Raw genomic sequence first — 13,820 nt, 5'->3', positions numbered from 1 at the left:
TCGCTCATTTTTCTGGCAGAACTCAAAACCCTCTGTTTTTATTATGTTGAGGGTTGTCAGTGAATTAAAAATGCAACAAATGTATGGTCCCAACTTGCCATCCAAAGTTAACAAATGTCACCAGTAAGGAGGTTTCTCACAAGCGGACACTGAAGAATACTTCCCAGCAGATACCTAAACAGCTCATTTTGTGTCATGGCAGCGTGAGAAATCACTTCCTCAAGACATTCATTAACCTTTCATTTCCTCCATAAATAATCAGTCAGAAATGTGGCTCATATTTTAAATTAATCGAAAACAGCTCTCACTCTCTCTCTCAGCCCTTGAAATGACTGGAAAGCTTCTAATGCCAGCATGATAAGCATATTTAAATATGTGGTTCCACTCCTCTGAGCCAGCTGAAACCTTATCTTCTCCAGGAAACCTTCCCCTATACATCCCAGCAGACTTTAAAAATACCTCTTCTTCCTCTTCTCCAAGAACCTAGAACAATTATTGGTATTTGACATTTAGCGCATATTAAGAAACCATGTAATGTACTGCCAAGAATACGGGTTCTAGAGGCCGGCAGACCCAGGTTCTAACTCCAGCTTTTCCACTTCTGAGCTGTGTGGCCTCGGGCATATCACTTAAACTCTCTTTAGCTGAGATTCCTCCTCTGTAAAATGAAACTAATGATACTTAATCTGTTAAATTGTGCTAGCGATTAAGTACATAAAAAACACCTAGCACAGTGCCTGGCATACACTAGGCACTCAATTAAGGGCAATTGTTTTTACTGTTCTTATGGCCTTTTATATATACTTATGGTTTGATATGTATGCAATTTTGCTGTCTTGTCAAGTTGTTTTTATTTTATCTTTTTTTAAGATTTTATTTATTTATGGAGAGAGAGAGAAAGAGAGAGTGGGGGAGGGGCAGAAGGAGAAAGAATCTCAAGCAGACTCCCCACTGAGCACAGAGCCCAACACCGGGCTTGATCCCCACGCCCCCGAGATCATGACTTGAGCCGAAATCAAGAGTCAGATGCTCAACCGACTGAGCCACCCAGGCGCCCCCTCAAGTTGTTTTTAAACCGTTTGATAACTGTGTCCATGGTGGAATTTGTCAGGAAGCTTAAGCTTAATGGCACCTTACTTGCATGGGTTCTTTCCAAGGCTTTACTATTCATGACTTTGTTTCACTTTTCTTAAAGAGGGCTCCTAAAGTGGTATTAACATCAGACCCGGAACAAAACCGGGTTCCACTTCCGGTTGTATCTTTACCCTCTATGTGATCCCCCTCCTGGTGCCCACTCCCTGCATTCAGTACAGTACTTTGTACATAATCGGTACTTACTAAAGTGACATTTTATAAAATCCTCAATTAACTGGAATTTGCCCTACTTAGCTATCTGGAAATAAGCTTATGTCAGGTATTTAGTCAAAAACTTGCGACTGACAACCAACACATTTGGTTGGAAATTATTCAATCCACTTACACATTTTGAAATAACAAAAATGCATTTTGTAAACTGTAGGGCTTAGAATTAATACAGTGTTATTCATGAAAATTACCATAAGAATGATGACCCCAAGGCAGGGCTTCTCCACCTCAGATGTTACTGACATTTTTTACCAGACAATTCTTTGTTGTGGAGGGCTGGCCTGTGCACTGTAGGATGTTTAGCAGCATCCCTGGCCTCTCCCCACTAGATACTAGTCACCCTTCCAGATGTGAAAACCAAAAATGCCTCCAGGCAGCTCCAAATGTCCCCTAGGGGACAATCCGCCCCCCCCCCCACTGCCCTGCAGCCTAGCATCCAGCAGCAAAAGCTGTACAGATGGTCACAAATCTTTCCTAGTAAGGCAGGAAAAAGAAGGTAAGCATTTTAGAAAAGTCTCAATAAGCAAAAGTAACCTCGATTAACCTGAAAATCCCATTAACCCCATTCCCAGAGTGTTCTATTCCCTAAGCATTCCAGATAACAACAACAAAAAAAATGTACTGTACATTCTATTTTCTAATTTGTATTACACGTTCAGCCCATTTTCCATCTCAGCAGCTGAGTACAGAATCCAGTTCATGGGTGGGGGATCAGCAGCTTCATCACTTCTGCCATCTATTTTTAGTGACAGTGGCAATTTCGAGAGCTTTTTCTCCCTTGTTTTTGACACTTTTAACTTCAATGTTAGCAATTCTTCCTGTATTCTCTGCCTGACATTGAAATGTGCAAAAAGAACTCTGGTCCTATTAACTATGGTTTTACTGTATACAAAAGACCTAACTCTGTTGATCATTTAAAAGTAATTCACTCTAGCCCATCGATTGGTTGCACTTCCCATTGATTAGGCAATTGGAAATGCCCTTCTTAAATAAGCAATATTTCTTCTTTCTTCTTCTGCAGGTTGTGATCCTGGGGAAGCATTCAAGAGGTTATCACTACATGCTTGCGAACCTGGTAAGAACAAGCAGAGTTTTTGTATCCCAGGGCAATATATTCTATTTAGTTTGTGTTGTCCGTAATCATCCAAAAAAGAAATACACAAAGAACCTAATGTGTTCTTTAGACACTTGGAGAAATGAGTCAGTAAATGCCAAAACCTGAATGCAATAGCCTTGTTTTCAATTGTGCTGTCTCTGTTTTAGCTGTGAAGCTCTTATTCTCTCCTCTTTTAAAACATAGTAATTTGAGACTGATTCTTCTTAGATCCGATTTGGATTTCACATGTAAACCATTTTATACAGGTTTGAAATATAGCACAAGGGACAAGGGACACAGGAAACGGACTCTTTCCCCAGTTAACCCAAGTAGATGTGCATATCAGTACTGGGTTTGTCTTTCCAGAAGCAGATCACTACCAAATATTTTCAAATCAGATGCCAGAAGTAGGTTGGAACACAAAACATCAAGGGACCCTGTCAAAGCATACAGCCACCTGTATACTTATAATGAAACACAACTTGAATCTTTTCCTTCACATTTCCCATGCCTTTAAAAATCTGTGAAACTCTAAAAGCTAGTATTTCATTTAGGTGAGTTTATAGTTCTTTCTCCAAAAAGACAATTGGTTTAGGAATTAACAAAGTGGCTTCTAAATCAGGAATATCTCTTTGGCAGAGGTTCTGAATAATACTATCCCCCCTAAATGAAAGAGAAATGTTAAATTATCACTGTAATACTAAGAATCTATTACATTATAACATAACATGAGTTCTAACCCCGATCTTGTTTCATTAGCACAACAGAATGATAATCATTATGGAGCTCTTACACCAAAAGAATAGCAACAAAGGTGAAAGATTATTATAATTATATTCTTAGATTTCTTAAATCAAAGAAAAAAATCTTATTTTGTTTTAATGATTAAAATTTTTTAAACACGAAAGGAAATGTTACTTAAACCTCTGTCTTAGGAAGTGTGTTTTCCAACACTTTATGAAATGACGATTAGAGCTACTGCTTTGAAATGTAGTGTGCCTGTTCTCCAATAAATTGCTCAAAGCGGAGCACTTCAGACCATTTGGGGGATAAATGTATTGACTCTTTTAGGAGGAGAAATCTTGATTCTTCATTTACATCTAAATACATTCAATTTGGTTTTTTTAGGCAACCAATAAGTAAAGGATGTTTGCTACTCACTGGAAGTTAGACCAGGGCTTGGCAGGAAATATGGACGTCACAGCAAGGCACCTGAGGGCAGTTACTGATGGGTTTTTACCATTTCTTTCTCATCAATAAGTATTTTGCTCTCCTTCCTTCCTTCCTTTTTTCTTTCCTTCCTTCCTTCCTTCCGTCCCCCTTTTCCTTCTTTTCTGCCTTATACATCCCAGGGTTCACCCATCACTGACAGTACATGAGATGACTTTACATAGTGCACACATAAACTTTTTTATTATGATGGTAATGTATTATTTATTGTGTGTTAGAAAAATATAAAATGAGCACATTGAAATCCAAATTTCATGGACATTATTACTTCATACAGGGCTAACGTAGAGATTTAACAACAAATGAATCCATTTTGTAATGTGTCAAATGTGTTAAATGTGTCGCGTAAGCAATAGCATGGGGAATAAACATATGGCAAGGTCTGGCTTTTGTGTATGTGGCTGTGGTGGCATGTGGATGACTAAAGTTTGGGAAAGAACATTGAACGAAGGCAGAAAGTTTGGGTTGTCATACGGAATTTGCTACTTTGAACTAGCTATGCTACTTACTAACTAGCTATGGGACCTTGCATAAGTCACTTCAGTTTCCTTACTGTAAAACTCAGATGGGAATGGGGGAGTTCTTTGATGTAATGGTTGGGCCCTTTGGAAGCAGATGCTAAGATATCATTAGAAGTGCAAGACATTTACTGGGAATGATACCTGTGAAAAATAAAAGAGAAAGGGTCACAAGTGGGAAGGGAGAGCTTAAGACCACAATTCAGGTCTGATATCAGCCAAGGAGAGGGAAAGGAAGTTTGATGAGAAGAGCTTCAGATGGCGGTATAGTTCTAAGAAAGTCTTGGCCAGCATAACCGAGAGTTCCAGTGCAAAGAACCCCATGCTGCCCCGAAACAGCGAGCCAGTGCACCACCATCTTGCTCAGCCATTGGCTGGCAGCTGTTCAGGAAGCACATACCTCCTGCCTCAAAGCTGAGGCAGGTCCTGAAACTGGAGGCTATCAGCTCACTCAACTCCTCAAGGCAGGTTCCATCTTAAAGGGAGATCCAAGCCATGCGCATCAATGACTGGATGATACATTGAGACCTTCGGCACTCTAGAATTCTAAATGGGCCTCCTTATTCCTACCAACAATCCTTCAGACGAGCTTTGGTTTCAACTTGAGACCCAGACCTGACAGAAATGAAAGCCTATGGAGCATTAGAACTGCAAGAAAGAATCATTAGGACAAGGTTGGAGAAAAGAATGGTTAACTGAATGCCTAACCAGGACTCGGAATCATGAGACAGTGGGAGGAAGCCTACGACAAGAACAAGTAAAGTCTGGTCCTTCGGAAAGACTGTAATACATAGCGTTACGTCAGTCTGCCTAATGAAAACGTGCACTCGTTCGCCATGCTTTGAGCTGCCACTCCTTTTCCTCTAGTGACCTTCTTTTCCTTTGAACTCAGCCATGTGTTTCCATAAGTCCCGGTACTCTGTATCAAATTGCAAGCAGACAAGAGAGATAGGAACTGTTGCTAATCTCTGATAAAAAATGAGACAGATTATCCCATCATGGTTTTCAGGTTTTTTAAAGCAGACAAAAATACCCCAAATACCTCCACCAAAGACATACACGCATGCACATGCGCGTGTGCGCGCATAGATACCCCCCAAAACTATTTAGAAGTTCCTTAGATGGTCAAAAAGGGTAAGTGGAGCTAAGATGTTTCCTTTCAAAATGAGCCAGCTGGATTAAAGCTGAGGACAGATACACAAGGGAACAGTCTAATCTGAGTCTTGGTATAACAATAGCACAGAACCCCTGCCTTCTTCTACAAATGCAAAATCAAAGACAGTCACGCTGCTTCCCTAAGCTTTCTGGAATCACCTGTACCAGAGTGCCACGTGCGCCCCTTGCCAATGGAGCTCCATCTATCTGCAAAGACTTCTATGTGCTTTGACATGGACTTTCCCTGGTAGCAATCCGGAAGTGAGAAGACTCAGATAGTCCAGGAATGCTTCGACACAGGCCTCTCATGGGTGAGGGTGCACATTTCACAGCAGACAACAAGCTGCAGAAAAGTTCTACCTTGTTGAAGTCCCTGGAAGAAACAAAAGATTCCATCAGAAGCACAGGCCAGAGATGTGATCTGGGGAACACACAGACCAGAGGTGGACATCCCAATGATGAGCGAGCGAGCGAGTCTCTTACAAATTCTGTGTCAGTTGGTGATGTCATTTTGCGGGGAGTGGTTCCATAATTGTGTTCTCTTCCAGGACTCTAAGATGGTAATGTTTGCCACTCTGGTACCAGAGGTAACCAGCATGCATACATTCTGTCAGTCAGGCAACCTCTCTCTCTCTTCCAAGGCAAGGTCCTGCATCAGGATCCTTTACACTGCATCCCCAGGAATGTGGTGTATTGTGATTTAATTTTTTCATATATGTCTGTAATGATAGCTCAATCATTGTGTGCAGAACCCTAGACTGACAACCCTAGGCATGATGAAAACAACCACTAGACCTGGAGCTAGGAAACAGGTTTCCTAATCCATAAAATGGAGAGTTAGACCAGACTACTATTTCCCTAAGTGTGCTACTTGTACACAAGATGATTTTAGGGAGTACACAGCAAAATTTCTTAAACTTATTACTTTTGAATTTATATTAAATATGTAATGCAAAAAGATAACTATCCTCTCATTTCTGTGATTTTTACAGATACCATTCTTTAGAATGAGGGTAAAGTAGATATTTAGGTTAAAAAAATTTAGACCATATAAAGAAAAAGATTAGGTAAATTACAGCTCAGATGATCCACCTCTATGGCAAAAAACTATAAAGGTGGCATATGTGGCATATTAATGACTAAAATTTGGGAAACCTCCAAGGTCACTTCCAGCTCTATATTTCTTCCCTCATGGAGGGTCAGTTTGGACCAGAGAAGGCCAGGAGTGAGAGTATAGGCACAATAGCTGGGCAGAAGCTGAGGATATAAATGGGGGAACGAAACCAGAGCCTTGTTATCCTTAGAGATATAAAGTCATTAAGCAGGCTTAAAATCATTCCAGGTGGGCAGAAGCAAAGAGGGGTATGAGTACCCTTACCTACGTTCTGAACACAGCTGAGGATCTGAAGGATCAATCAAAACTACCTTGTGGTCAACACAAAATGAATTAGATCTGGGCTGAGATGGTCCAGCAACAGATGTTCAGCACCCAGCCCCAAAAATAAGACCAAAAAAAGAAAAAAACCCAAGCATTTGGGGTGCCTAGGGGAGAACATGAGCCATACTAGACTCATTCAGTGCTGTGCCAGTTAACCACTATCTTAGAAGACCCAACAGTTTCTCTGCCTAGGTCAAGACCAACCCCAGAGTGGGGGACTGTTGTTGACCCTACAAGTGGAAGTTAGGTCATGTAGCTGCCACTGGTAGAGGGGCCTCATGAGCAGGCAGTCAAGGACGCCATTGTGCTAGGGAAGCAAAGAAAAGGAAGCTAACATATCTCAGGCTCCTCTCTGCTATGCCCGCTATTTTCTTTAGATTTCTTACTAAATTTACTCAGAACTCTCATGAGGAGAGACGTCTTATCTAGTCACCTCCCTAAGCTTTTTAGAGAACAGGAAAATGGGCTCAGAAAAAAATACGTGACTTGCCCAAAGTCTCAGAGCTAATCCATTGCCAAAGCTAGGCCTCCAGTGCAGGTTGAGCAGACTCGACAGAGCACCTTGCTCTTGCCCTTTGACCCACTCAAGCATCTCAGTGAGACAAAAGGCCAGCCCCACAAAGGTCACATAAGAACATTTGCAAAGACATAAATGCATATGAATGAAATACAAACTATACATTTATGAGAGTAAAGTGATCAGAGAGAAAAAGGCTTAAACCAAGGAGAGCCTTATGAATAGGGGTTTGAAACCTGTCCAAGAGCCAATATGAAATGCATCTTAACAGGCACCAATTATATCTGTCCATCACTCTCTTCTCTCCTGCCACATTCCCTCTTCCATCTCTCTCTCTCTCTCTCTCTCTCTCTCTCTCACACACACACACACACATGCACACACACACATGCACACACACACACACCCACCCCTCTCTCCTGCTCTCTCATCTCCCCTCTTGCTCTTGCTCCCTCTTTTCTCTTTCCCTCCCTATTTGCCCCATTCATATTATTAACATGCCAGGAAATAATGGGGGGGCACTAGCTTACATTTAATTTTTTCAAATTTTTACTAAAACAAAAGCACCATTCATAACACAGAACCCAAAAGAGGCAACCAGGAATAATGTAAGCTTGAAGAAGTGAACTCTGCAGCCTACTAGATCTTGGAATGTACTTGAAACAGAGAGGGGCCCACTTTGTTTAGAGAGAAAACACCTTCACGTGAGATTGGGTCATGTGTTTTGCTTGCCAATAACAACTGTTCCCTTCTGCTCCCTTCCCCTTCCAGGTCTTTTGTTTTGCTTGCTACTCTTTCCCTTCCTTTGTTCTTCCATTTTTATGTTCTAAACAGAAAATTTAAATGTTCGGGGCACCTGGGTGGCTCAGTCAGTTAAGCATCCAGGTCAGGTCATGATCTCAGAGTTTTGAGATTAAGCCCTGCGTCAGGCTCCATGCTGGACATGAAGCCTGCTTAAGATTCTCTCTCTCTCTCTCTCTCTCTCTCTCTGCTTACTTGCTTGCTTACTCTCTCTCTCTCCCTCTTCTCCTTCTCTAAAAAAACTTCAAATGCTCAAAACCATGTGTTGTGAACAATGCCACCTCAGAAGCTGGCATGTAAACACAGAGTTCACTGGGCTGGAGCCTGGCCTTACAGAGGCAGCATTGAAGGGGTAGGATTGAAAAGAGGTAGAATTGAAGGGAAAAGTCCCCACTGGTCCCAAATGCCAGGAGCCCAGCCTCCTCCCCTAGGTACACAACTTCTCTGGTGGCTGAGGATTCACTTTCTTCTCCAAACGGAGATAGGTTACAGCAGAGCACCAAGGGAATGAGGAGTTGTAGACTGGGCTGGGGTCCAACTTCCTACCTGGCATTTAGAAACCCACAGGCACTTGTCAACTTAAAGTTGCCAACTTTGAGACTCCCATTCTCCCTGTCCAAAAATGTCCCATTGTAGTCGACCGTCCCTTCGTCCCTTTCTCCTTCTCTCTCTCTCAACAAGGAAAGATCACCTTCTAGCCAATGTTCTAGCAAGATAAATTGAAAGAATTCTGTTTTCGTCCCCAGGCTCTCAAATCATGTCCTCTAAAACAGTGCTTCTCAAACTATCTGTGAAGAAGGGCCAGTTTTTTCCTCCAAATTTTCACAGATCAATAGAAGTAAATTACTAAAAACATGAAATAAACAAAACAAGATATATAAAAATACAAGCCAAATTTTTTAGTATTACACTTAACAGACATAATATTACCCTGTCAAATTGCTATAAATGTTTGTAAAAGCTTGCTTTCTGTTTCTTTCCTTATTTCATCTCTGATTACTAACAAACAGCAGACCAGCACCAGTCCACATACAATTTCTCTAAAGATCTTTAGAGTAAGTTATTTTTCCTCTGTATCACTTGTATGCCCAATACCTTGTTTGCTCCCCTGCAAGGAAGACAGAGGGTGGTGTCCTTAAGAGCCTTATAGTCATAATGGACAGATAAAACTTGCAGAGCTTATGATAATTGACATGGAGACAGAACAGGTGTTAGGACAGGGAATGAAGAGAAGGCAGAGTATGGAGAATCAAAATTCTGCATAGCATGGCCAGACAAGACCTTTCAGAAAAGATGACTTTGAAACAATGATCCAAATGAGAACGATCCAATTATATAAAGAATCGGGAATGTTCATATCACACATAGGGAACAGCATGTGCCAAGGTCCTGAGGCAGAAAGGAGTTTGATACCTTCTCTGAACAGTCAGAAGGCAATTTTGGCTAGAGCAGAGTGAGTTCCAGATTATGTAAGGTGTTAGTAAGCCTGGTTAAGGGAGTTTTAGCTGTTTTCAACAGTGACAGAAAGCCACTGAAGAATTTCAAGCTGGGGCGGGGGCGCATGATCCAATTTTTGCTTTAAAAAAATCAGTGTCAAATGGATGGATTTTATGGTATTTAAATTATGCCTCCATACAACTATTAATAAAAGAGATTGGTGGCTATTTTTCCTACTAATAGCACTTATATCAACTTATATTCATATAAATAATTCCCACTGGACTAAAGTGCCGTGAGGTCAGGGCAAGTTTGATATGGCTCACCATCTTACCAATGGATAGCACTTAAAAGGTTTCAAAGTATGTTGATTGGATTAGAGACTAGAACAGTGAGCTAACAATACAAGCAACCTATAATCAAGTGTTAATTTATATGGTGTAATCTTCAACTCTACACACTACACCCTCCCAGGAGGATGGACCTGCTTCTAGAAAAAGACCTGTGTCTCTCATTAGCAACCTGGTAACTTGAGTCACCACAATTAATATGCATTTCCCAATCGAAGTATCACCCACATGAACAATTCAAGCGACACTAAAGACAGAGCCAGCCTTCATCCAAATTATGAGATAGATACTTGCTCTTGGCAGCTTCCCAACCCTCTTTCTACTGCTTTTATCTTCCCTATAGGCAAGCCACTTTTCCCATTTCTCACCCATAATCTGCTCTCAACTCAATGAAAGTCACCCAACTTATCTTGTCTCTGTTTTCCTTTCGGAACAAAATGTACCTTAAGAATAGTATTATATGAAGGAAATCTCTACATAATATCTTGAAAATAAGTGCTCTAAAAAGTAAGCTTTGAATATATTTATTTGCAACTCTCCATTATCCATAGTACCAGAAGGAAATTGAATTACAGTATGTATATATCAAGGGAGACAGGATAACACTAAAGTCATTTGAATCTTTGCAAACTGACTTGCCTGGCTATTCTCAAATGGGGATAATCTGTGTTTGGATGCCAATTGTGTAGCCAGTATCTGTATAAAAGATGACCCTGGAGAATCAGTCAGTAAAGGGTAGCTTACAAGTCCCCATGTGAACTGCTTAGACACAAAATCATGGTTGATTTTATAAAGTTGCATTCAGATGTGGGCAACAGTACACTGGCTCAAACAGATGTATCATGATCGAGAAGTGGTTGATGAAATATAGCAGAATTTACAAATCCAAATGAGTAGGTTTCCCTCTCAAGGGACTAACTCCTGGAGATTATATCCATATTTCCAACAAATATTGCCATTGTTACATAGAGGCAAATAGTCAACTGCACAGATACCCAAAACATAAAAAAATGAGAAAGTAGAGTTTCAACTCATCCTATCTGTGAGCACTAGGATCGCCTCCAGTCTTCCTCTGCCTTCTCTCATCTCTTTTCATCTCTCCCTCTGCACACTGTTTTGGCCCAACTAAAGGAAAAGATACCATCCTGGAAATTAGCCAAACAACAACAATTTTAATCAAACAGAACTGGTGAGACACAAGCAGCACTAGAACTTGTTAAGTCCAGTCTAAGCAAAAGTCATTGAGTACCTCAGCATCACATCTAGTTAATAAAATCCCTATGAAATAGTAAAATGGGCTCAACAGAAATTCCACCTAGTACAGCAGGGAATTGGGAACCTTGGAGTCACTTAGCAGGGATGCTGTGACAATACATATATACTTATTCCATGGAAGGCATGGGAAGGCATGCAGTAATGAAGAAGGACAAAAGCCCATAAGCAGTCAACAATGTGCAAGAGCTTACATAATAATTGGCCAAAAAGGATTACAAAGGGGCCCTCCTACTACCTGGTAGAGATTGTAGGGACAAATTTGATATCGATCTTCCTTAGTCATTATTTTACTAAAGGAAATGGTTCTTGAAGAATGAAATTTCAGTAGAGAGAGCCAGAGCTGTCAGTGATGAAGCAGATGAAGGTAGCACTGTTCAAAAGGGCATGATATGACTAGAGCATGAGGTCTCTTGAAGGAAGTGGTACAGATGAGCCAGGGGAGCAGAAAATAACAAATAATGGAAATTCTCAAAGGCCAAGTCAAGACATTTGGCTGTTAATACATCTGTAGAAAGTAGGGAATCATTGCAATGATTTGAGGAAAGGAATATTATGCCCTAACTGGTATTTTAGGAAGGTAAGTGTATTTATTTATTTATTTATTTATTTATTTATTTATTTATTTGAGAGAGAGCAAAAGAAAACATGAGTTGAGGGAGGGGCAGAAGGCAAGGGAGAGAGAGAATCTCAAGCAGACTCCCCGCTGAGCACAGTGCCTGACGCAGGGCTTGATCCCAGGACCCTGAGATCATGACCTGAGCTGAAATTGAGTTGGTTACTCAACCAACTGAGCCACCCAGGCATCCCAGGAAAGTAAATTTATTATGTGAAGAATGAACTGGAGAGGTAAAGAACTGGACTTTAGAGCACCAACTAGGAAGCTAGGACAATAATCTAGGCCAGTGGGTCTCAAACCCACTTGTGCTTCCAAGTCACTTGATGAATTTATAAAAATACAGGGGTATGGGCCTCACACCCAATGACCCCGTAGGTCTAAAGCACATTAATTAAAAGAAGGGATCCAGGAAGAGGAAGAGATTTTGAGGGAATAAAATAACTATCCCTTGGGGCACATTCTTTTTAAGATGCTCAGGGAGTATGGAAGTTATTTTAATCAACAGGCAGTTAGGAAAGGGGTGCTGGAGTATGAGACAGGCTCTAATTGGAGACTCATTGGTGTCTCATTCAAAGTGAACTCAAATCAAAAATTCCAAAAGAAAACAAGAGTTAATTTGTGTTATAGACTCTAAAGCTTCAACATGTAACAAATTCATCGGCTGAGGTACTATGTATGATAAGTGTCATCCTCTTGAAAAAATAGGTTCTCAGAGGCCAGCTAGATGAGAAATCATGACTACCTCCACACTCAAAATTAAAAATGGAAAAAAAGGTAAAGAAAAAACAAAGAAGAAATTCTAGTATCTTTGTTTGGATAGGAGATGCCAGAAGACGAAACCAGTTTTTAAGCAAAAAATGAACTGCTATGATTCAGCAAAGGGATAGAACAGTTGCTATAAAACAGCAACCTGCTTAAGCAAAATGAGCCATTTTTTCCCACACAAAATATCAAAGAAATCCACTGGAACATTTTATTTTTGATAAAAATATGTTATTTTAAAATGCATAATTTTTAATAGCAGATGAAGCTCAGTGAGAAAATAGAATTCATGACACAAATTTCTTTTGGAGTCAGACATGCTAAAATACATGTATTAAACAAAAGGATATGGGTTTTCTGTCCTTTTTTGAGCAGTCGCCATTGGGAAAAGTACTCAGGTCAGGCACATAAACCCTGAAAAAAAAGTCAGAACAAACTAAAAAGACTTAAAGAACTTTAAACCAAATGTCAATTTAGTTTTGAGCCAAGAGCATGAGTGAAAAAGCAGAACCTTGTGAACTCATTTATCACATATTTAAACCGGTAATCAAACTTATACTTTTTTTAAAGACAAGAATTCTCTAATAACAATTTTTTTAAAATCTTTATCTATTTACATGTATTGCTGTCTGGTCACTGTACTACTACTCACAGACATTTTCAGGGGACCGAGTTAGAACTGGAGTATAAGGAGAGGCTAGGCCTGTGGGCCAGAGAGAAGCCTGAGTGGGAATACTTAAGCGTACATGTGACAGAAGGAGGGCTCATGAGAGGGTTCAGAGCCAATTGGCTGGGGGAACTGTGTCCCACCCCATGTGTGTTTCTGTCAAGGAGGAGTGAGAATGGAACTTTCTGGAAAAAGTCACATGATAAAAACTGAGCAGCTTCAGGGGTGTAGTCTGAGGTAGCTGGCTGTGGAAAACAATTTGACAGCTGGCAGGCAGACAGGTAGGATGCCTTCCTCCACTACTCCCCACCCCTAACAACCCCATCTCTTTCCCATTTTACTTCTTGGGTTTGGGTGTTGAAAGCCTAACTTTGCATCATTAGATTTTTTTTTTTTGAGCCATATTTCCTTAGAGATTTTTTCTTTTTTAATTTGTTATTTAAATTTAATTTAGTTAACATATAGTATATTATTAGTTTCAGGGGTAGAATTTAGTGATTCATCACTTGCATACAACACCCAGTGCTCATTCCATCAAGTGCCCTCCTTAATGCTCATCACCCAGTTACCCCATCCCCCTACCCCCCTCCCCT

The 13,820-nt window shown here is 40.5% G+C and overlaps 1 protein-coding gene across 6 annotated transcripts in view; it reads left to right on the top strand.

The window, feature by feature from the left end:
- The window catches only part of GRIA3 (glutamate ionotropic receptor AMPA type subunit 3), a 279,988-nt gene that overhangs the window by 161,392 nt on the left and 104,776 nt on the right, over positions 1-13,820 (top strand). For all 6 annotated transcript variants that reach the window (XR_003522558.2, XM_027607886.2, XM_027607887.2 and 3 more), the window contains one exon: positions 2,387-2,440. Coding sequence is in view for 5 of the 6 variants with exons in the window: in XM_027607886.2 (XP_027463687.1) it covers positions 2,387-2,440 (54 nt within the window). In the remaining variant the exon portion in view is untranslated. The remainder of the gene's footprint in view (positions 1-2,386; positions 2,441-13,820) is intronic.

This window comes from Zalophus californianus, chromosome X (assembly GCF_009762305.2).
Source record: "Zalophus californianus isolate mZalCal1 chromosome X, mZalCal1.pri.v2, whole genome shotgun sequence".
NCBI lineage: Eukaryota > Metazoa > Chordata > Mammalia > Carnivora > Otariidae > Zalophus > Zalophus californianus.
This window is presented reverse-complemented; position numbering and strand designations above follow the sequence as displayed.